Raw genomic sequence first — 24,535 nt, forward strand, 5'->3', positions numbered from 1 at the left:
GTGTGTGTGTGCAGATACACGTTTTTGTATGGGTACATCTGTTGTTTATTTTTAACCTGCACGTGAACGTTTATTCCTTATTCCTCTCTGATTCATGCTGGTCTGTTGTTATTCCAGTGACTCTGGAACAAGAATACTCCCAACAGTCCACCAAGCTGTTACTTACAGTACCCGGTGAGAGCCCATACATTGGCCACAAAATCAGTAGCTTCACTCTGTTTTTGTAGTGTGTGTGCATACACAAGCATGTGTGCCTGCCTGCTACCCCTCCTCCCTGTCTCTCTCTCTCTCTCTCTCTCTTTCTCTCTCTCTCTCTCTCTCTCTCTCTCCTCCCTCCCCTCCTAAACTCTCGCTCTCTCACTCGCTCACACTCTCTCTCCGCGTCTCCTCTTGGCTCTAAGTATCGTAGTCTGGCTGTACTTTCAAAGGGAGCGGAGTACGTCCAACCTCCCTTGCTCCATTTATGCCACGGTCTCATGTTTTGCTGCCCCAGTGTACGCGGATAGCCTGCCTATAGACTGCTGGATCAGGAGAGTCTCTTAGAAGGAAAGAGGGGAAGGATGCACTCGCTGCTGCAGCCCCTGTTTCAATTAGCATGAATTTCACAGCAGTGGCGCCGGTCCGAGCCAGACAGCCAGCAGTCTGTGCCGGAGCTCCGAGAGGATTACCTCTTCCTCAGACCAGTGTCTTGGAATCCACAGACTGAGAGGGAGAGATCCGGGAATCTTTTTCCATCTACAGGGACATAAAGGAAAGCAAGAGCAGGATACTGTGTGATATTGTGTTAGGAAGGAAACAAAGAGGATTTTGAAGGATCGATACGCTGTGATGCTTTTCAGAGCTGGATAGGAATAAGGATCACTTGGATGCTCTCTTGGGTGAGACTCTACTGCCACTGCGTCCATATCCACGCTGCTCTCCATCCCAGCTCGGCTCTCTCCGCGAGGGGAGAGGGATTCTGAGAGTCTGTAGTTGTGGGGAATAGCTGCTCTCCATCCCAGCTCGGCTCTCTCCGCGAGGGGAGAGGGATTCTGAGAGTCTGTAGTTGTGGGGAATAGCTGCTTTTGCTGCTGCTTTTTCTCTTTCTCTGCCTTGTACTCGTTTTCCACATTCCTATCTTTTCCACTCTCTGCTGCAGACTGCTCTGCTCTGTCGTCCCTCCAGGGATTTGAAAGCCTGGAAGCTGGATTCAGCTGCACCTCCATCGTCTTGGCGCTGCACTAGCCCTCTCTCTATCACTCTATCCCTTTTTTGCCTGTTGTTTTCCGATGTGAGAGATTTCATCCAGCAAACGGTGGGGATGGTGGTGGTTTTTTTAACCACACCGAGGGCTCAGGCTCTGGATCGAGAAGGTTTGTAGCGCTCTCGCAAGGCAGAGGAAACCTTCCGTTACTATAGACATTAAACCGGGTTATCGAGCTAAGATTAGTCATTTAGTTTTACAGATGGAGGTATTTTGGTTTTAGAATATGTGTTCCCCTGATTAATTGGTTGCTGTTTAGGCTGCCAGTGATCATTTGTGTTGTGGTGCCTAGGAGAGTGCTTTAACTAAAATCTTTAGTTGGCAAGGGGGGAGGGTCGTTTTTTTTGGGGGGGGGGCTGTTGTTTTTGGGGTTTTGTATTTTTGTTGCTCTGGAGAATAGGAATAGGAAATAGGCTCCTGGAAGGATTTCGTCGCTGGATTTGAGAATTTTGCTCCTTTTTGGAAAGATTTGGGTTTTTCTTTCTCCTGAACATACCTTTTTTTTCCTGCAGTGTTTTTGGGATCATTGTCTTCAGGAGGAGCATCTTGTTTTTGTTCATTCTCTTCTGATTTAATTTTAATTGTGCTGGGAAGCCGGGGATCATGGGCCCTGGATCCATCTGAAATGTCGTCTTCCTCTTCCTGTCGCGTGGGAGGAAGTTGGAGAGGAATGATGCTCCCTTGGAAATCCGCCCCCGTGCTTCAGGCGGTCCTGGAGGTGGGCGGAGGACTGCTGCTAGTGCAGCGGCCCGCGGCGCTCTTGGTGTGGGCCAGCCCAGCCTGCCTGTTCCGGCTGGTGCTCTCCCTGGCCCTGCTGGCCTTCCCCTGCCCTGCAGTGGCCGCCCGCGTCTCCTCCAGCCTCAGCACCACCCACCACGTCCACCACTTCCACAACAAGCATGGAACAGTGCCCATCGCCATCAACAGGATGCCGTTCCTCACGCGTGGGGGCCACGGTAAGCTCCAAACTACTTCGTCCTATTCTAACGGTCGGTGTATGGGTTACTTAGCGCTTTATCACACAGGTGAGAGTGTGTACATGTGTGATGTGTGGCTATATGATGTGGGTTATGGACGTCAGTGGAAGTTTATGGTCTTGAAGGGGGTTGATTTGCAGTTGGCGAGGAGGTGGTGCAGGTTGAGAGTGGTTCATCCATCTATTGATCCTGGTCAATCCACACAGACAGGGCACTCCATTGGCTGCTCAGCCATCTTCCACAGCGCCTCATTGGTTGCAGGTCCCCGCTGGTCACACTGATTCATGGATCCGGAATGGCCGATGATGATGTTTACGACAACCGTTACTGCCGCTGTCCTTTGCTTTGCTGTGTATCCTCAGACAACAGGGCCCCCTATGCACATGATTCATACATGCAGCGGCCATTTTGGATCAACACTATGCGGGGGTTGTGACATATGCAGATTAATGTAATCATCATCTGTAGCGCAACTGTTGACACACAATGGCTGGGTTCTAATGTCCTTTAAAGGTCTTTCAGAGATTGCGTTCTGCTTTATGCATTCGTTATGGTATGCTATGTGTCCTGGTTTCGCATTGACAATTGACTCCACGACTTCACTGTGCTCTAGAAATGTTTCTGGCTGCTTCTCTCAGGGTTGTGTGTTGCTTGCTGCACTGTTCTAAGCCAAAGATGTCAGAGCCGAAGCGAGGCTTGTCTTTGATGTGCTCCATCATAAGCTTCCCCTTCTGCAGTCTTCTTTTCCTCCCCTCGGCCAATCCAAACCTTCCTGTCACAGAGAGAATACCCAGTGTTCCGGCTCCTCGAGCTTGTCCTCCATTGAAATGTTTGCGTGTTCCGCTGTCCATATCTTTCAATTCTCTCCACTTAGCTGCAGTCTGTTTAGCTGTAATCTGTATCAATCAGACAGAGGAGGGCAGCTCACATAGACCACCGTAGTCAATTGGCTGAGCCTGCACCTCTATTGACGTTAATGGCTTCCAGCATACTTCCCTGTGCTCAGTACCGCATTGGATTTATGACTTTCCCTTTCTCTGCCGAGCCATTGAGCTCAATATGCCAACTGTGTCTCAGCCAACCACCACTATGTAACACAGTAGAGCTTGCAATGGAGTCAGAGAAGATGTGGGGAAATAATGGCTGCTTTTGCCAATCAGGGTTTGATGAAATGTTTTTATTATGTTTGCCTTAGACTGTATTGACCTGGCTCGAAGCACTCTATGCACAGACACACACAGGTACACAGGTACACAGGTACACAGGAACACAGGACACACACACACACACACACACACACACACACACACACACACACACACACACACACACACACACACACACACACACACACACACACACACACACACACACACACACATTCTTTTAGCAACTAAAATGTCAGCTGAAACCCTGGCAACCCTGTTCTAATCACTGTTGTGTTTTTTTCACCCTCTCGCTTGGGTAATTGGATTGCACTTCTCTTGCATCTCGAGTTGCTAAGCTATTTAAATTTACATAATTAACATAAACATTTCTTGAGGTCTCTCGGCGGATTCGCGTCTGTCAGATGATATTGGACCGCTTGGAGAAATGGGGTGTTTGTTTGGCTAAATGGAAATGATGTCAAAAGAAAGGAAACCTCTGTTCCGGAACATGACACTGACCAAGTGTCCGCTATAGTCATGGCTGTTTCTACTGTCTCTCGTTCACATTAGCATACCGTATAGAGGTACACAACGCCTAGAACCCGTTGAAACGTCTAGCATTGGTTTAGTGGTCACGTGATACCGTGCTTACTCTGACAACTCGGGTGTCTTTTTTTAGATTATGCAGAGCAGCATGTGTTCATCACCGATTCCATTTCATGTAAAAAGACATCACACATGCTCTTGATTACCATTCCAATGGAGAAGCTTCATTTTAATCGCTCTCAATAAGCTATCCAAGGCATCCAAGTGCAGACTCAAGCCTCTCTATATTAAGTGCCAGCCCTCGGTGCTGCCAACCAAGTGGTTGAAACCCTATTACAGTCTTCCCCATGATAGGATCAAATCAAAGTTTATTTGTCACATGCACCAAATACAACAGGTTTAGACCTTACCGTGAAATGCTTACTTACAAGCCCTTAACCAACAATGCAGTTCGAGAAATAGTGTTAAGAAAATATTCACTAAATAAACTAAAGTAAAAAACGTTTTTTTTTATAAAAAGTAACAAAATAAAATAACAATAACAAGGCTATATACAGGGGGTACCGGTACCGAGTCAATGTGCGGGGGTACAGGTTAGTCGAGGTAATTTGTACATGTAGGTAGGGGTAAAGTGGCTATGCATAGATAATAAACAGCGAGTAGCAGCAGTGTAAAAAAAACTAAGTAGGGAGGGGGGTGGGCAATTATTAATAGTCCTGGTGGCCATTTGATTAATTGTTCTGCAATCCTATGGCTTGGGGGTAGAAGCTGTTAATTAAGCAGCCTTTTGGACCTAGACTTGGCACTCCGGTACTGCTTGCCGTGCGGTAGCAGAGACAACAGTCTACGATTTGGGTGACTGGAGTCTTTGACAATTTTCTCAGACACCAGCTAGTATATAGGTCCTGGATGGCAGGAAGCTTGGCCCAAGTGATGTACTGGGCCATACGCACTACCCTCTGTAGTGCCTTACGGTCGGATGCTGAGCAGTTGCCATACCAGGTGGTGATGCAACCGGTCAGTATACTCTCGATGGTGCAGCTGTAGAACTTTTTGAGGATCTGGGGACCCATGCCAAATCTTTTCAGTCTCCTGAGGGGGAAAAGACGTTGTCGTGCCCTCTTCACGACTGTCTTGGTGTGTTTGGACCATGATAATGGGTTGGTGATGTGGACACCAAAAACACCATCAGCTCCTTTTTCTTACTCATGTTGAGGGAGAGGTTGTTGTCTTGGCACAACACTACCAGGTCTCTGACCTCATCCCTATAGACTGTCTCATCATTGTCGGGGATCAGGCCTTCCACTGTTGTGTCATCAGCAAACTTAAAGATGGTGTTAATGATGATGGTGCTCGGCCACGCAGACGTGGGTGAACAGGGAGTACAGGAGGGGACTAAGCATGCACCCCTGAGGGGCCCCCGTGTTGAGGATCAGCGTGGTAAATGTGCTGTTGCCTACCCTTACCACCTGGATGCAGCCCACCAGGAAGTCCAGAATCCAGGTGCAGAGGGAGGTGTTTAGTCCCAGGGTATTTAGCTTAACTTCTCTGGGATATGTTGGACGCTAGCGTTCCACCTCGACAACAGCCAGTGATATTGCAGGGCGCCAAATTCAAACAACAGAAATCTCATAATTAAAATTCCTCAAACATACAAGTATTATACACCATTTTAAAGATAAACTTCTTGTGAATTCAACCACAGTGTCCGATTTCAAAAAGGCTTTACGGCAAAAGCAAACCATGCCATTATCTGAGGACAGCACCCCAAACAAACAAACACAGACAATCAGAATTCAACCCGCCAGGCACAACACAAAAGTCAGAAATAACATATAATGCATGCCTTACCTTTGAAGATCTTCTTCTGTTGGCACTCCAATATGGCCCATAACCATCACAAATGGTTATTTTGTTCGATTAATTCTGTTGTTATATATCCAAAATGTCCATTTATTTGGCGCGTTTGGTCCAGAAAAACACCGGTTCCAACTCGCGCCACATGACTACAAAATATCTCATAAGTTACCTGTAATCTTTGTCCAAACATTTCAAACAACTTTAGGTATTTTTTAACGTAAATAATAGATCAAATTTAAGACGGGATAAACAGCGTTCAATACCGGAGGAAAACAATGTGGAGTGTGCTTTCTGGTCATTCGCCTCTATCAAACAGTACACTTCCCTCGAGCCTCGTTCTGAACAGCCGTACTTCTTCATTACACAAAGGAAAAACATCAACCAATTTCTAAAGACTGTTGACATCCAGTGGAAGCGATAGGAACTGCAAGCAACTGCCTTAGAAATCTAGGTTCCCAAAGAAACCCATTGAAAAGAGAGTGACCTCAACAACAAAACAAGCCTGGTTGGTTTGTCCTCGGGGTTTCGCCTGCCAAATTAGTTCTGTTATACTCACAGACATCATTAAAACAGTTTTAGAAACTTCAGAGTGTTTTCTATCCAAATCTACCAATCATATGCTTATCCTAGCTTCTGGGCCTGAGAAACAGACAGTTTAATTTGGGCACGCTTTTCATCCGGACGTGAAAAGACTGCCCCCTATCCCAAAGAAGTTAATGATGAGCTTTGTGGGCACTATGGTGTTGAACGCTGAGCTGTAGTCAATGAACAGCATTCTCACATAGGTGTTATTTTTGTCCAGGTGGGAAAGCGGAATGTGGAGTGCGATTGAGATTGTGTCCTCTGTGGATCCCCTTAGCACCATGGCCTATGAGCAGAAGGTTTCTCTAAAGCTATCAACAGCAATAACATGACACAACAATTCACCACCAAGCACACAGCCGTCACAACAGGACTCTCGATTAACTCTTGCTGTAGTAATGCCAGTCTAAAACAGAACCTCCACACACCATGTGGCAGGTTTTTGAGGAGCCAGGCAGGCTCGAGAGGCCTCTTACCGTGATTAAGCCGCCTGAGTGCTGTAACCCCACTCAGTTTAGCATATCTGAGGCGGTTGAGGCGGTTGACTCTGGGAGCGCTGCTGAAGGCCTTATCTTCTGTCTGTCATTACTCTGGTATCGTTGTCTCTTCCTGAAGGGACAGAGCCACTAACGACAGCTTATGTATGACACAAACAGTGGAGAGACGGAGAGTACAAGTTTCACTGGTGTAAGTAGGTCATTTGTATAGGACATGCCTTACTACTGTTACCGTTCGGTACGTAATAAGTACTGTTAAGCTACTACATATAGAATCACAATACATATAGAATCACTATACATATAGAATCACAGTACATATAGAATCCCTATACATATAGAATCACAATACATATAGAATCACAATACATATAGAATCACTATATATATAGAATCACTATACATATAGAATCACAATACATATAGAATCACTATACATATAGAATCACACTACATATAGAATCCCTATACATATAGAATCACAGTACATATAGAATCACAATACATATAGAATCACAATACATATAGAATCACTATACATATAGAATCGCAATACATATAGAATCCCTATACATATAGAATCACAGTACATATAGAATCACAATACATATAGAATCACAATACACATAGAATCACTATACATATAGAATCGCAATACATATAGAATCCCTATACATATAGAATCACAGTACATATAGAATCCCTATACATATAGAATCACAGTACATATAGAATCACAATACATATAGAATCACAATACATATAGAATCACTATACATATAGAATCACAATACATATAGAATCCCTATACATATAGAATCACAGTACATATGGAATCACAATACATATAGAATCACAATACATATAGAATTACTATACATATAGAATCACAATAGATAGATAATCACAAACATATAGAATCACTATACATATAGAATCACACTACATATAGAATCCCTATACATATAGAATCACACTACATATAGAATCACAATACATATAGAATCACTATACATATAGAATCACAATACATATAGAATCCCTATACATATAGAATCACAGTACATATAGAATCACAATACATATAGAATCACAATACATATAGAATTACTATACATATAAAATCACAATAGATAGATAATCACAAACATATAGAATCACTATACATATAGAATCACAATACATGTAGAATCACAATACATATATAATCACAATACATATAGAATCACAATACATCTAGAATCACTATACAGATAAAATCACTATACATATAGAATCACTATACATATAGAATCATAATACATATAGAATCACAATAGATAGATAATCACAAACATATAGAATCACTATACATATAGAATCACAATACATATAGAATCACAATACATATAAAATCACAATAGATAGATAATCACAAACATATAGAATCACTATACATATAGAATCACTATACATGTAGAATCACAATACATGTAGAATCACTATACATATATAATCACAATACATATAGAATCACAATACATATAGAATCCCTATACATATAGAATCACAGTACATATAGAATCACAATACATATAGAATCACAATACATATAGAATTACTATACATATAAAATCACAATAGATAGATAATCACAAACATATAGAATCACTATACATATAGAATCACTATACATGTAGAATCACAATACATGTAGAATCACACTACATATAGAATCACAATACATATAGAATCACTATACAGATAAAATCACTATACATATAGAATCACTATACATATAGAATCACTATACATGTAGAATCACAATACATATATAATCACAATACATATAGAATCACAATACATCTAGAATCACTATACAGATAAAATCACTATACATATAGAATCACTATACATATAGATTCATAATACATATAGAATCACAATAGATAGATAATCACAAACATATAGAATCACTATACATATAGAATCACAATACATATAGAATCACATTACATATAGAATTACTATACATATAAAATCACAATAGATAGATAATCACAAACATATAGAATCACTATACATATAGAATCACAATACATATAGAGTCACTGCATGTATAGAATCACAATACATATATAATCACAATACATATAGAATCACAATACATGTAGAATCACTATACATATAAAATCACTATACATATAGAATCACTATACATATAGAATCATAATACATATAGAATCACAATAAATAGATAATCACAAACATATAGAATCACTATACATATAGAATCACAATACATATAGAGTCACTGCATGTATAGAATCACAATACATATGGAAAACTATACATATAGAATCACAATACATATAGAATCACAATACATATGGAAAACTATACATATAGAATCACACTACATAGAGAATCACACTATATATAGAATCACTATACATATAGAATCACTATACATATAGAATCACACTATATATAGAATCACTATACATATAGAATAACTTTACATATAGAATCACACTATATATAGAATCACTACATACAGAATCACAATACATATTGAAACACAATACATATAAAATTACACTACATATAGAAACACTATACATATAGAATCACAATACATATAGAATCACTATACATATAGAATCCCAATTTATATAAAATCACTATACATATAGAATCATAAGAACTACATTACATATCGTATCGTCACCGAAAGTATCATTATAGTATTGTATCTTGAGACACTTCCCAGCTCTAGTGGAATATTGTTTCCAAATGGCATTTAGATGCTTGTATTTATGTTCATTTGTCTGTACATGTGGCACTCAAGTGTCTCCATGTGTCTCTCTATACCCTGAGTGTGTTAAGTACTCCTCCAAAGTGATTGAGTATTAGCCGGTGTTGTTGGGTGAGCCACTGAGTACCAGACAGACAGACAGAGGCCACTGTTTGTCCTGTTATCCTGCCTGATTAACGACTGCCACCGCCCACCACGACACCACTACTGTGATAGATGCCGAATGGAAGGCGTCTGTTTGCAAGGCCCCCACCGCTAACCGCCTGCCGCCCGATACCCCACTCTCAGCCTATCTATATGTAAAGCAATTCATTATTGCCATTGTGATTTCTCCTACACTGCTAATTGACCGACCAACTGTGTTTGTCATTTCAAACCGCTGTCTCTCCTCACTCCGGTATTACCCAGAAGCACTCAGTCTGCGGTTGGCTTGCTGGCTTGGCACTGGCTCTTCTTTTCCTCCCACGTATGGTATATATTTAATGCATGTTGACGGTTCTCATTTCACACTGGGCGTCCCTTGGGGCTGGCAAAACATAGCCCCAGCGCTCGCAGGCCAACCAAAACCTATTTCACAGCGTCGTTATGTCACAGCAAACAGCGCGTTCTGCAGTCTTACGGAGGAGCCTTGCAAAATCACTAGGCTTTTCGGATTACACTGTCTCATGAACATCTTTGTCGTTCAGTTGTTATATCACTAAGGCTCTTTTGAAGGATGCTGCCATATACTTACAGTATATGAACACCAGATATTATTTTAATGCAGGGTTTTCATGAGTTTTGGTCGTACTGCCTCACTGAGTCAGTTCTGAGTCAATTCTGAGTCAATTCTGAGTCAATTCTGAGTCAATTCTTATTTCTGCAAACCAACGAACAAGAAGTTCTCATGAAATATTAGCACTTCTTTGTCTATGGGACCCGACATTGTAATTCATATATATATATATATATATATATATATATATATATATATATATATATATATATATATATATATATATATATATATATATAGGTTACATTATGGTTCACACACTGTAATGTTATGAGTAATGGCTGTGAGCTGTAATCTACTGGTGGAAAAAGTACCCAATTGTTATACTTGAGTAAAAGTAAAGATACCTTAATAGATAATGACTCAAGTAAAAGTGAAAGTCACCCAGTAAAATACTACTTGAGTGAAAGTCTAAAAGTATTTGGTTTAAAATATACTTAAGTATCAAAAGTAAATGTAATTCATAAAATGTACTTAAGTATCAAAAGTCAAAGTAAAGTGTAAATAATTTAAAAGTTCTTATATTAAGCAAACCAGATGGCATCATTTTAATTTTGTATTTTTTTGATGTGCTTTACATGCTCCAACACTCAGACATCATTTACAAACGAAGCATGTGTTTATTGAGTCCACCAGATCAGAGGCAGTAGAGATGACCAGGGATGTTCTTTTGATAAGTGTGTGAATTAGACCATTTTATTGTCCTGCTAAGCATTTCAAATGTAATGAGTAATCAAATGGCTATCCCAGACTATTTGCATTGTCCCCCCCCCGCCCCCCTCTTCTACGCTGCTGCTACTCTCTGTTATTATCTATGCATAGTCACTTTAATAACTCTACCTACATGTGCATACTACCTCAATTACCTCGACTAACCGGTGCCCCCGCACATTGACTCTGTACCGGTACCCCTGTATATAGCCTCGCTATTGTTAATTTACTGCTGCTCTTTAATTATTTGTTACTTTTATTTGTTACTTTTTTTAGGTATTTTTCTTAAAACTGCATTGTTAGTTAAGTAAGAATTTCACTGTAAGGTGAATACAACACCTGCTGTATTTGGCGCATGTGACAAATAACATTTTATTTGACTTCAGTACTTTTGGTTGTCAGGGAAAATGTATGGAGTAAAAGTACATCATTTTCTTTAGGAACGTAGTGAAGCAAAAATAAAAGTTGTCAAAAATATAAATAGTAAAGTAAAGTACTGATACCCAAAAAGACTACTTAAGTAGTACTTTCAAGTATTTTTACTGTAAGTACTTTACACCACTGCTGTAATCATCCAGCATATAGATGGACCGATGATGTTCCTCATAGCTTGTTTAAGTTTGGGTTCATCACTTATAACAAACCAATGACATTGCAGTAGCTTTGTTGATATGTCTAAGCTCATACTTCCTCATCAGTACACACACACACACACACACACACACACACACACACACACACCGCACACACACACACACACACGCACACACACACACACACACACACACACACACACACACACACACACACACACACACACACACACACACACACGCACACACACACACACACACAAGCACTACTCACACCTACCCTATCTCTTTGGAATGCAAACAGACAAGGCAGGGGGGACTATTTTCCCTGCTTCGTAATCCATACCTTCACATGTTGCTGCATTGTATGTGTGTGTCACAATATAAACTCACCGGACAGTTTACCCCGTTCATGAAAATGGTTTGCTCCTACAGATGGTGAGTCACGTGGCCGTGGCTTGCTATATAAAGCATGCAGACAGGCATCGAGGCATTAAGTTACTGTTCAACTGAACGTTAGAATGGGCAAAACGACTGACCTAAGTGACTTTGAGCGTGGTATGATCATCGGTGCCAAGCACACCGGATCCACTATCTCAGAAAGGGATGCCCTCCTGGGCTTTTCATGCACAACAGTGTCCAGAGTTTACAGAGAATAGTACAACAAACAGATAACATCCAGTCAGCTTGTTGATGACAGAGGTCGACGGAGAAGGGCAAGAATCGTGCAAGCTAACAGGTGGGCCACAAACAGACAAATAATGGCGCAGAACAGCATCTCAGAACACACAACTTGTCGATCCCTGTCACGGATGGGCTGTTGCAGCAGAAGACCACTCCTATCAGCTAAAAACAAGAAGAAGCAGCTCCAGTGGGCACGCAATCACCAACACTGGACAATTGAGGAGTGGAAAAACATTGTCTGGAACATGACAGTGAGTTCAGTTTACTTGGGTGGCCTGGTCAGTCCCCAGACCTCAACCCATGAACCCAACCCACCCAGTCCCAGACCATCTTTGGGATGAGATGGAACAGCATGAAGGATTTGATTTAATTTATTTATATTTAATTTAACCTTTATTTAACTAGACAAGTCAGTTAAGAAGAAATTTGTATTTACAATGACGGCCTACCGGGGAGCAGTGGGTTAACTGCCTTTTTCAGGGGCAGAACGAGAGATTTTTACCTTGTCAGCTCGGGGATTCGATCCAGCAGCCTTTCGGTTACTGGCCCAACAATCTAAACACTAGGCTACCTGCCGCCCCAATCTGCAGCAACTGCGTGATGCCATCACATCAGCATGGACCAACATCCCTGTGCCCCAAAGAATTCAGGCTGTTTTGGAGGCAAATGGGTGGTCCGACCCGGTACTAGATGGCTGTACCTAATAAACTGTCTGGTGAGCGTAGAATATAGATCCGTCGTCTTCTACCAAGGATTTTGCCTTCCCTGTGACTTGAGTGGAGGTTCAGAAGCATCACTATCTCCATCATAGTGGGTTACCAAGGGAACTGGGCGAGCCATTTGAAATGGAAGGTGCACATATGAACGGAAATGGGGGTGACATATAGCCTCACACAATCACCAGATTCACGTTCTAGACAAGCCTAGAATTATACGTTCACAGGGTAAACACGTTTTAGTTCCATTGTCCCTGTTAGCTGGGTGTGTGAGCGCGATTGTGTGTGTCTGTGCGTGCGTGCCAGTGTAGGTGTTTGGATCTGAGATGTGGCAATACAGCAGCCTCTCATTCAGTCAGAGTGCTACATCTCCTTCATTCCTTTAGTCCTTCAGGCCAATCACTAGAAGAAAAGCAGAGGAGAGCTTGCTAGCAATCCAAACCGCCCACGTTTTTCTTTCCCCATTTAGCTCAAGGCTATTCATCCTTACATCTCTGAGAGTTTACCTTGAAAATGCATAATCTTTATTATAGGGAGAGCGAGATGGTACAATATGGTCATACAACAGCCTTGAACAATAAGATAGTTGTTCCCCGCCCCACTTCTTTCTGCTGGTGTGACCTCTGTTGTTGTGTATCGCCGTGAGGATGGAGAGGTCTCACACCTTTTCTCCCTGTGGGCACGGCGTCCCCATGGCAACCCTCCTTCAGGTGCCCTTGAATGAAGTACTGAGGAGCTGAGCCCCCCCCCCCAACCCCTGTACACACACAGACACAAACACACACACACCCCTGAGGCTGCCCCCACCCCTCCCGCGCTGACTTTGTCAATATGGCTTTCCTCTAGAGGTAGCTCTTCCCTCTCCATCTCTCTCAGCCGCTTTCTCTGTCGTACAACTGGACGTACACGTAGAATAAGTCTTATCTTGACATCTCTATTCATCTTTATCTCATCTTTCGCTCTTCCCTTCTGCACTTCTCTTTCTTGCTCCTCCCTTTGTTCCATTCTCTACCTCTCTCCCTTTCTCTCCTTATTCCTTCTGTCTCTTTATACCTCCCTCCCTCGCTCCCTTCCATCCCACCCTTTCTTTCCTGCTCAATACAATAGCCTCCTTTGTGCGGTGTTTGAGTGAAGTGGATACCTGGGGCTTTGCCTGCTGTTTGACTACAGTGTATGCGTTAGCAGCACTGTTTGCTTATGGGCGTGCCACATACATGCTGATGACCCAGCAACACTTCCAGGCAGGCAGCACTGCGGCTACACCAGCTCCAGCTCTGTGCACTCGTCCTGGGGGAGAACTCTGGGCCACGGCCCCTACGGCTGGTCCTGTTGTCACGGCTTCTGGTGATATTGAGAAGGAGAGGCGTTTGATAATCACCACGGTATGAGGTCAGGTGGAGGGGACAGTGAGCTCAGCCCGTAGGGACAGAGGTACGGCCCTCCCTTTCAGGAGGCAGACGAGTATTCTTGATTCTATTCTCCCCATCGCTCTGCAGGGCTGAGGCATACACACAGAGACAATCAGACACGCACACACACACTGGCGGAGGAGGAGAAAGGACACCTACGATACCCTGGCCATTGTAGATAAGGCTTGTTGGTTTGACATTTGCAATCTTTTTTTTCTCTCTCCACCTTACCGATTGTGTGTCTGTGAAAGAGGCCAACACAAGCGGGTCAAACCGAACCGTTTCAAAGGCTGACAAGTACTGTATGTAAACAAGCGTGTGTCATCAACTCGAGGCAATTCAACGAGATTGGCGTGTTACGGACTATATCTTTTGAAAGTAGTACAGCATGTTATCTGCATTCGTACCCAACCCAAACCCTTTCATTTGGCTTGGGCCCTTTTCCCCAAGTGGACCTTTGTGAGTGTATTATTAGGCAGTGGGTGTTCAAGCAGCACTTGATGAGGACACCTATTGTACACCAGGGGATGTGTGCTACCTCAAGCCCTCTCAAAACAGATGGTCCTCCGGAGTACCCTTACTATCCACGCAGTCAACACTCGCTCGCCCGGCACACACAAGCATGCTGTATAGTATAATGGTGTGCAGTAGATACTCAATACACAGCCTTCAGAAAGTATACACACCCCTTGACCTTTTTAATAATTTTTTTATTTATTTATTATTAACCCAACCACCCTCTTCAGAGGACAAATATATTTTAGTTTTCTTACAGCTTTTCTGCTACATATACATACATTTTACATGTATATGTACAGTGGGGGAAAAAAGTATTTGATCCCCTGCTGATTTTGTACGTTTGCCCACTGATAAAGAAACGATCAGTCTATAATTTTAATGGTAGGTTTATTTGAACAGTGACAGACAGAATAACAACAAAAATATCCTGAAAAACGCATGTCAAAAATGTTATACATTTATTTGCATTTTAATGAGGGAAATAAGTATTTGACCCCCTCTCAATCAGAAAGATTTCTGGCTCCCAGGTGTCTTTTATACAGGTGAGATTAGGAGCACACTCTTAAAGGGAGTGCTCCTAACTGCAGCTTGTTACCTGTATAAAAAGACACCTGTCCACAGAAGCAATCAATCAATCAGATTCCAAACTCTCCACCATGGCCAAGACCAAAGAGCTCTCCAAGGATGTCAGGGACAAGATTGTAGACCTACGCAAAGCTGGAATTGGCTACAAGACCATCGCCAAGCAGCTTGGTGAGAAGGTGACAACATTTGGTGCGATTATTCGCAAATGGAAGAAACACAAAAGAACTGTCAATATCCCTCGGCCATGCAAGATCTCACCTCGTGGGGTTGCATTGATCATGAGAACGGTGAGGAATCAGCCCAGAACTACACGGGAGGATCTTATCAATGATCTCAAGGCAGCTGGGACCATAGTCACCAAGAAAACAATTGGTAACACACTACGCCGTGAAGGACTGAAATCCTGCAGCGCCCGCAAGGTCCCCCTGCTCAAGAATACATATACATGACCGTCTGAAGTTTGCCAATGAACATCTGAATGATTCAGAGGACAACTGGGTGAAAGTGTTGTGGTCAGATGAGACCAAAATGGAGCTCTTTGGCATCAACTCAACTCGCCGTGTTTGGAGGAGGAGGAATGCTGCCTATGACCACAAGAACACCATCTCCACCGTCAAACATGGAGGTGGAAACATTATGCTTTGGGGGTGTTTTTCTGCTAAGGGGACAGGACAACTTCATCGCATCAAAGGGACGATGGACGGGGCCATGTACCATCGAATCTTGGGTGAGAACATTCTTCCCTCTGCCAGGGCATTGAAAATGGGTCGTGGATGGGTATTCCAGCATGACAATGACCCAAATCACACGGCCAAGGCAACAAAGTAGTGGCTCAAGAAGAAGCACATTAAGGTCCTGGAGTGGCCTAGCCAGTCTCCAGACCTTAATCCCATAGAAAATCTGTGGAGGGAGCTGAAGGTTCGAGTTGCCAAACGTCAGCCTCGAAACTTTAATGACTTGGAGAAGATCTGCAAAGAGGAGTGGGACAAAATCCCTCCTGAGATGTGTGCAAACCTGGTGGCCAACTACAAGAAACGTCTGACCTCTGTGATTGCCAACAAGGGTTTTGCCACCAGGTACAAAGTCATATTTTGCAGAGGGGTCAAATACTTATTTCCCTCATTAAAATGCTAATCATTTTATAACATTTTTGACATGTGTTTTTCTGGATTTTTTTGTTGGTATTCTGTCTCTCACTGTTCAAATAAACCTACCATTAAAATTATAGTCTGATGATTTCTTTGTAAGTGGGCAAACGTACAAAATCAGCAGGGGATCAAATACTTTTCCCCCCCACTGTACTTTGATATACAGCAATCACATAACAATAATACAATACACCCCGTGACTTTGTCAACATTGTACTTACTCCACAATACTAACACAAGACAGTGAAAAGAAGGAAGCTTGTATAGAATAAATATACTCCAAAAAATACATCCTGTTTGCAATAAGGCACTAAAGTAATACTGCAACAACAACAAAAAATCCTGAATACAGTGTTTTGTTTGGGGCAAATCCAACACAACATGCCACTCTTCAAATTTTCAAGCATGCTGGTTGCTGCATCATGTTATGGGTATGCTTGGAGTTTTTTAGGATAAAAAGAAACGGAATAGAGCTAAGCACAGTCAAAACCCTAGAGAAAAACTTGGTTCAGTCTGCTTTCCAACAGACACTGGGAAACAAATTCACCTTTCAGCAGGACAATAACCTAAAACACAAAGCCAAATATACCCTGGAGTTGCTCACCAAGATAACATTGAAGGTTCCTGAGTGGCCTAGTTACAGTTTTGACTCGTCTTGAAAATCTATAGCGAGACTTGAAAATGACTGTCTAGCAATGATCAACAACCAACTAGACAGAGCTTGAAGAATTGTTTGAAGAATATTGGCCAAATATTGTACAATCCAGGGTGTCAAAGCTTTCTGGGTAAGGCTCTTAGAGACTTATTCAGAAAGATTCACAGCTGTAATCAATGCCAAAGGTGATTCTAACATGTATTGACTCAGGGGGTTGAATACTTATCTAATCAAGATATATTAGTGTTTTATTTTCCATTAATTAAAATTTAAAAAACATTTTCTTCCACTTTGACAGAGTATTTTGTGTAGATCGTTGGCAAAAAAATACAATTTAAAATACATTTTAATCCCACTTTGTAACACAACAAAATGTGGACAAAGTCAAGGGTGTGAATACTTTCTGAAGGCGCCGTCGCATCTGTACTTGTGCCTCCATGCCGTGTAAGTATGTGTGCGTGAGTGCATGTGTGTGTATCTCATAGTGATTTTGTTTCCCATAGCTGTCAGCTTTAGGCCTCAGGCTGCTGTGAACCCACTGAGTTTGTCCGTGTTCACTGTGCTTCTAGCTGTGGTTCGTTGCTGCAGACGGAAGGCTATTTTGAAGGTAAGGTCAGGTACCCAGCAGGACCACAGACAGGCGCTGAATGATCATAGATGCAACCTGGAATGACAGTAACATGTTGCCCTAACGGGAACATTTGCTGATTGGTTCCATGAGCCTCGTTAGAGACCATATGAACGTCTGTGGTGGCTGACATTCATCAGCAACCCAAGCAGCTCTTTCTACCCCGTAGCCATCTACCTAGCTAGCTCCTCTGTTTGAATTGATTTCCCCTGTCTTTCTTTCTTTCACATTAGGCCTGACAGGAAATAAGGTGTCATACATCCCCACTGGGACCAGAGAATGCTGCTGCCAGGTGTACCCATTCATAGCTTTTCTATTAAAACTGGGGAGTGAGTGAAAGAGGCAGAGGCAGAGAGAAAGCACTTTGCCCAGCGAAGGTGCTGTGTAGAGGTGCTAAGGATCCTCTCAGACAAAGTTTTGATCAATGCCCTGCCCAACCAGCCCCACCGCTGCCGTTCACTGGCTGCTCATCATGTCACGCTGCGGCGCCACAGAATGGAAATAACTTTCAGATTGTTATTATTTGCAACTGGTACATCAGTCTTTGGGTGATTTGGTGGCTCCCCGAACACCAGCCTCCTCGTTTTCTTGTTTCAGACGGAAGGAAAAGGTGATTTTGACACACACTACATGCAAATGTTTTCTATGACAGTTGACCATGATGACAAATAGAATGGTCTTCTATGACAGTTGACCATGATGACAAATAAAATGGTCTTCTATGACAGTTGACCATGATGACAAATAGAATGGTCTTCTATGACAGTTGACCATGATGACAAATAGAATGGTCTTCTATGACAGTTGACCATGATGACAAATAGAATGGTCTTCTATGACAGTTGACCATGATGACAAATAGAATGGTCTTCTATGACAGTTGACCATGATGACAAATAGAATGGTCTTCTATGACAGTTGACCATGACGACAAATAGAATGGTCTTCTATGACAGTTGACCATGATGACAAATAGAATGGTCTTCTATGACAGTTGACCATGACGACAAATAGAATGGTCTTCTATGACAGTTGACCATGATGACAAATAGAATGGTCTTTTATGTAATGTAATTCAATGTTACATATTACACCATGTTCATTATTCATATAGGGAACGTAATGGTACCACACTTCCTTCATAAAGCACCATGGTGTCAAAATGGCTGCCTTCCTAGAAAGTGTCTTCTTCGTAGATTCCCCAATGGTGAACTGCCCACGTAGGCACCATGCATGTCTTTCTGTGGGGATTCATTTAAAGTAGTGGAGGTGGAGGACATGGTGGCCTTGTAGTGTGAGGTCCTCCTCTCATCCCGTTCCCAGCAGTCCCGGCGAGGAACTTGAAAGCAGCACCGCCAAGTGCAGGGAGGTGGCAGAGCGAGAGAAGAGCGAGCATAGAGCTGCCTCTCTATTTTGTAGCGCGCCGGGCCGGGTGCGTCGGCATTGAAAAGCAAGGCCCGGATCTTCAGAGGGCGCAGTGATGTAATGAGCATCCGGCTAGATATTAAAGTTGCCGCGGCTTGGGCCTAGCTCTGAGGATTTGTGTCTCTGCTGGGACCCCTCGCCATTAATAAGCAAAGTGGCTTGTATTATGCATGGCTGCTGCTTTGAAAAAGCCCCCCCCCCTTTCCCCAAGGCTGTAGGGTTTAGGAGCTGGCGCTTCATCAGCTACTGCTACTATTCTTACTTCCCTATTTTCTTTCTTTCCCCCTCTGTCTTTCCTCTCGGTCCTTTAGATCACAGTTTGTTTCTGTTTTTTAAGCTTTTCTGGTGAGAAAAAAAAAGAAAAAATCCCAGTTGTTGTTGTGTTGTTGTTTCATTGTTTGGCTTAGCTGTGGTTATATTTATCAACTTCCCAAAGGGGAGCAGCTTTTTAGGAATCCAGCCGACGAGTTCCCAGGCAAAACAATCTCAGACAGCCAGAAAATCCTAGTCTTGCTCACGGTCCAAAATGTTACTGTTCAGGTTATGAGGCGGACTTAGAGGTGCTGTTCTTTGAACTCTGGATGATGTAATTGGTTATTCCTATGGAGATGGGCTGACACATTCCAATGCAGAAAAATAACAAGGGTGTCACATCTGTCGGAAGGAGCGGACCAAAACGCAGCGTGTTGAGTGCTCATCTTCTTTTATTTAGATAAGGTGAACACTTACACAAAATATAACACAACGACATACGACAGTTCCGTAAGGCACACGGACTATACGAAAAAACAACCACCCACAAATACAATTGAAAAAACAGGCTTCCTAAGTATGGCTTCAAATCAGAGACAACGAAACACACCTGCCTCTGATTGGAAACCATACTCGGCCACACATAGAAAATGAACATAGCAAATGAAAACTAGAACAAATCCCCATGATACAAACCAACCCCAAAACACACCAAAACAACGCCCCCTGCCACGCCCTGACCATACTACAATGACAAATTACCCCTTTTACTGCTCAGGACGTGACAGTACCCCCCCCCCCCCCCCCCGAAAGTGCAGACCCCAACTGCACCTCAAAACAAAAAAACTACAAAAACAACCACAAACCTAAAGGGAGGGAAAGGAGGGTGGCCACCGTCAACGACGGTTCCTGTGCTACACCCCCCCTTCGCCAATCCTCCCACTACGGAGGTGGCTCTGGCTCTGGGCGTAGCTCCCGTTCTGAAGACTCTGGGCTGCAGACCACCACTGAAGGCTCTGGGCTGCAGACCACCGCTGAAGGCTCTGGGTTGCAGACTACCGCTGGAGGCTCCGGACTGGGAGGCGTCGCTGGAGGCCCCGGACTGGGAGGCGTCGCTGGAGGCCCCGGGCTGAGAGGCGTCGCTTGAGGCCCCGGGCTGAGAGGCATCGCCGGAGGCCCCAGGCTGAGAGGCGCCCGTCCTGGCTGAATGGTCACTGTAGCCCGGCACGGGTGGAGCGCTGGCACAGGGCAAACTGGGCTGTGCTGGAGAGTCAGGGCTGCCATGCGAAGAGCAGGCGCAGGGTAAGCTGGACCGAGGAGACGCACTGGCGGCCAGATGCGCTGAGCAGGCACACTCCTTCCTGGCTGAGTGCCAACTGTAGCACGGCAACGCTGCGGAGCCCGTACCGACCGCACCGGACTGTGCGTGTGGATGGGCGAGATAGTGCGCATCACCCCGTAATGCATCGCTCGCCCCTCTGCCCGCCTGCTCAGTCGTGCCCTCTCCGCCAGTACCTCCTTCCGGAATCTCGCGTCAAGCTCCGTGCTTGACTCCATGACTGGCATCGGTTTGCTCCACGACTCTCTCCTGAAGGCGTGGGAAGTTAGGTCAGGGTTCCCCCCTGACCTAGCCAAACTACCCGTATGCCCCCACCCAAAAATATTTTTTGGGGCTGCCTCTCAACCTCCTTCCTGACGTTCCAGCCGTTCCTCACAGTAACGCCGTTCCGCCTTCACTACCTCTATCTCCTCCGGCGGGCGGTGATACTCTCCAAGTTGCCTCCAGGGTCCTTTCCCGTCCAGGATTTCCTCCCAGGTCCAGGACTCCAGATACCTCTCCTGTTGCTCCCTTCCACGCTGCTTGATCCTTCGTCGGTGAGTGGTTCTGTCACACCTGTCGGAAGGAGCGGACCAAAACGCAGTGTGTTGAGTGCTCATCTTCTTTTATTTAGATAAGGTGAACACTTAAACAAAATATAACACAACGACATACGACAGTTCCGTATGGCACACAGACTACACGAAAAAACAACCACCCACAAACCCAATTGAAAATACAAAGCGTCCCTGCTATGGCTTCAAATCAGAGACAACGAAAGACGCCTGCCTCTGATTGGAAACCATACTCGGCCACACATAGAAAATGAACATAGAAAATGAAAACTAGAACAAATCCCCATGAAACAAACCAACCCCAAAACAACATCCCCTGCTACGCCCTGACCATACTACAATGACAAATGACCCCTTTTACTGGTCAGGACGTGACAAAGGGAGAGAGTACATGAAGAAAGAAAGAGTTGTACGAAATACTAATGGCGAGATGCTGCTGCTTGATGTATTTCATTCTGGTGTCCTAATAGGTCATCAGTGGGTTTTATCTCATCTTAACTCTATGACAAAGTACATATAAAGATACTCATTTTGAATGGGTCTTACTGGTAGTAGTGTCAGCTGTTGTACAGTAATAGTGACTGATGACGATATAGAGTATTTGCTGGTTATGCTTGGTAAGAAATGATTGTTAGCTTGCTTGGTTCATTAGCCCTCCTGCTCTGCCAGGCAGCAGTGTTTCTGGGCAAGGCTTTGTTGTCTCTGCCGTGCATCTCCTAACAGATGTTGTGTTACCTGAGTGATGCTCCTCCTTTTCTGTCCTGTCCCTCTTCAATGCTCTAATCGCCGTGCGGGTCGTTAAAGGAAAACTCCACTCAAAAACGATCTTTTGTTCTTTTTTTTTTTTCATTTGTCCACAGTCCCAAAATGTTGTGCATTTCAGCAGTCAAGTTTAGAAGAGATTGGAAAACACGTCACCGTGACGACGTGACAGGTGACACTTGTGCTTGTTGAAAACTTGTCTGCTGACATGTGAAACATTGGGGCTTGTTGTTTAACTACTCCCATACTCAGACACTATTTCTCATCATCCCACAATTCATTGGGAAATTACATCCATGTATTTTCGATGTTGTAATATTATTAAGTTACGCTAGAGTTCACTGACTGTGTGCCCAAGGGATGGAATGGGATGCCGATAGCGATTTCCACCTGGGTTAGTTCTTCCAGGTTATTAGGAATGTGAGTCTCGATGGCGCTGGATAGGATATTGGAATTTTGATCTTATTCTTTATGTGATACAGGTTTCTCAGTTCAATTATATGACTGTATGTATGTGGTATAGGTACAGTATATAGTCTATATAGTGCATATGACTACTGATGTTGGTGTGCCACAGCTAGCCAACATTTCCCTTCTGCAGTTGTCTGTGAAACACCCCCACAGAGAGACATGTAACCTAGAAAATGGAGCCATCTAAGAAGTAGACAGACTATATCCCCTGCTGCCTCGCCCACGCAAAGTCACACACACAACACAAACATACACACACACACACACACACACACACACACACACACACACACACACACACACACACACACACACACACACACACACACACACACACACACGCAAGTCTATGAGACACACGCACACACAAACACAAACACATTTTGTAGCTGAACAGGGGATGTGGAAAGAAAACCATCAGAAGCTGGCTTCTCCGTCTGAGACATCTGTGTCAGGGCTCTGATGACTGACAGACAGTCTCTGAATCCATCACACTGAAAACCCCCCTCATTCGCTGCTGCCGCCTGCCACTAACGTGCCAGCAAGTCATCTGCTCAGAACAGCACACTGGGCTCAAATCAGAGGGAGGAAGGGACAAAGAGGAGGAGGAGAAGGGGAGGGGGGCAGATTAATTGAGGCAGCGGAGGAAGGAGAGAGATATGCACAGTAGGAGGTGGGGAAGGAGGGAGGAAGAGAGGGAGGGAGAGGGATGCAGAGAGAAAGATGAAGTCGGCAGTACAGTGCGTTTGAGGAAGTCTAGCTCATCCTCTAACCCAGTGTTTCCCAAACTCCGTTTTGGTTCAAATAATCAAAGGTTGGTGATGAGTTGGTTATATGAATCAGTTGTGTAGTGCTAGGGAAAGACCAAAGCGTGTACCAGGGGGAGGGGGTCGGGATCGAGTTTGGGAAACCCTGATCTAACATACAGAGCAGTATGACACACTGCTCTGTATCCACCACTCCCTGGGATCCATAGGACCCTGCTCTGAGCGCTGAAGCCCCACTCGGACCCACTGTTCTAGGCCACAATGCCTCAGCCTCTTCCTTCAGAGCTCCACTCCATCGTGTTACCGATCAGGAGAATAAATCTTGGAGGAGTGCTTGTATTTTTTCCCTTTCTGAAAGGTGCTAGTCTAAAGCCCTGGCTATTGAAATGGTATTCACCCATCGAGCACACCTAGATAATGCAGGCATAATTGACCATGTAGACATCTTGGAGATATCTCCATCTCAATTTGAAAATGTAGCATTAGATCGCTGCTCTGCCATGTGGATAAGATCAAGTGTAGTATCTTCTTATCAATTTAATATCTGATATGTCCCCCATTGGTGGACTACATATTCAATGCTCCCGAGTGGCGCAGCGGTCTAAGGGACTGCATCTCAGTGCAAGAGGTGTCACTACAGGCCCTGGTTTGATTCCAGGCTGTATCACAACGGGCTGTGATCAGGAGCCCCATAGGGTGGCCCACAATTAGCTCAGTGTCATCTGCGTTAGGGTTTGGCCGGGGTAGGCCGTCATTGTAGATAAGAATTAGTTCTTAACTTGCTTGTCTAGTTAAATAATGGTTCAATATTTTCTCCAAAGCATACACTGACTGCTAACACAGACATGGGTGTAGACCGTCTATCGACATGTGATGCTAAGGCTTTTAACAC

General features: G+C 43.8%; 1 protein-coding gene and 1 pseudogene across 11 annotated transcripts in view; both read left to right on the forward strand.

Annotated features, from left to right (window-relative positions):
- LOC106608688 (neurexin-2) overlaps window positions 1-24,535 on the forward strand; it is a 1,074,993-nt gene that overhangs the window by 764,947 nt on the left and 285,511 nt on the right. The window contains exon 1 of one of the 11 annotated variants that reach the window (XM_082977392.1): window positions 348-2,199. The exons of 9 other annotated variants lie outside the window; for them this stretch is intronic. In XM_082977392.1, the coding sequence (XP_082833518.1) occupies window positions 1,869-2,199 (331 nt within the window). In that variant the 5' untranslated portion in view covers window positions 348-1,868. Of the gene's footprint in view, window positions 1-347; window positions 2,200-24,535 lie in introns of those variants that run through there. One more of the 11 variants, XM_014206797.3, reaches the window with a different exon arrangement.
- Window positions 24,130-24,228, forward strand: LOC123743894 (uncharacterized; annotated as a pseudogene).

This window comes from Salmo salar, chromosome 07 (genome assembly GCF_965601325.2).
Source record: "Salmo salar chromosome 07, fSalSal1, whole genome shotgun sequence".
Taxonomy (NCBI): Eukaryota; Metazoa; Chordata; class Actinopteri; order Salmoniformes; family Salmonidae; genus Salmo; species Salmo salar.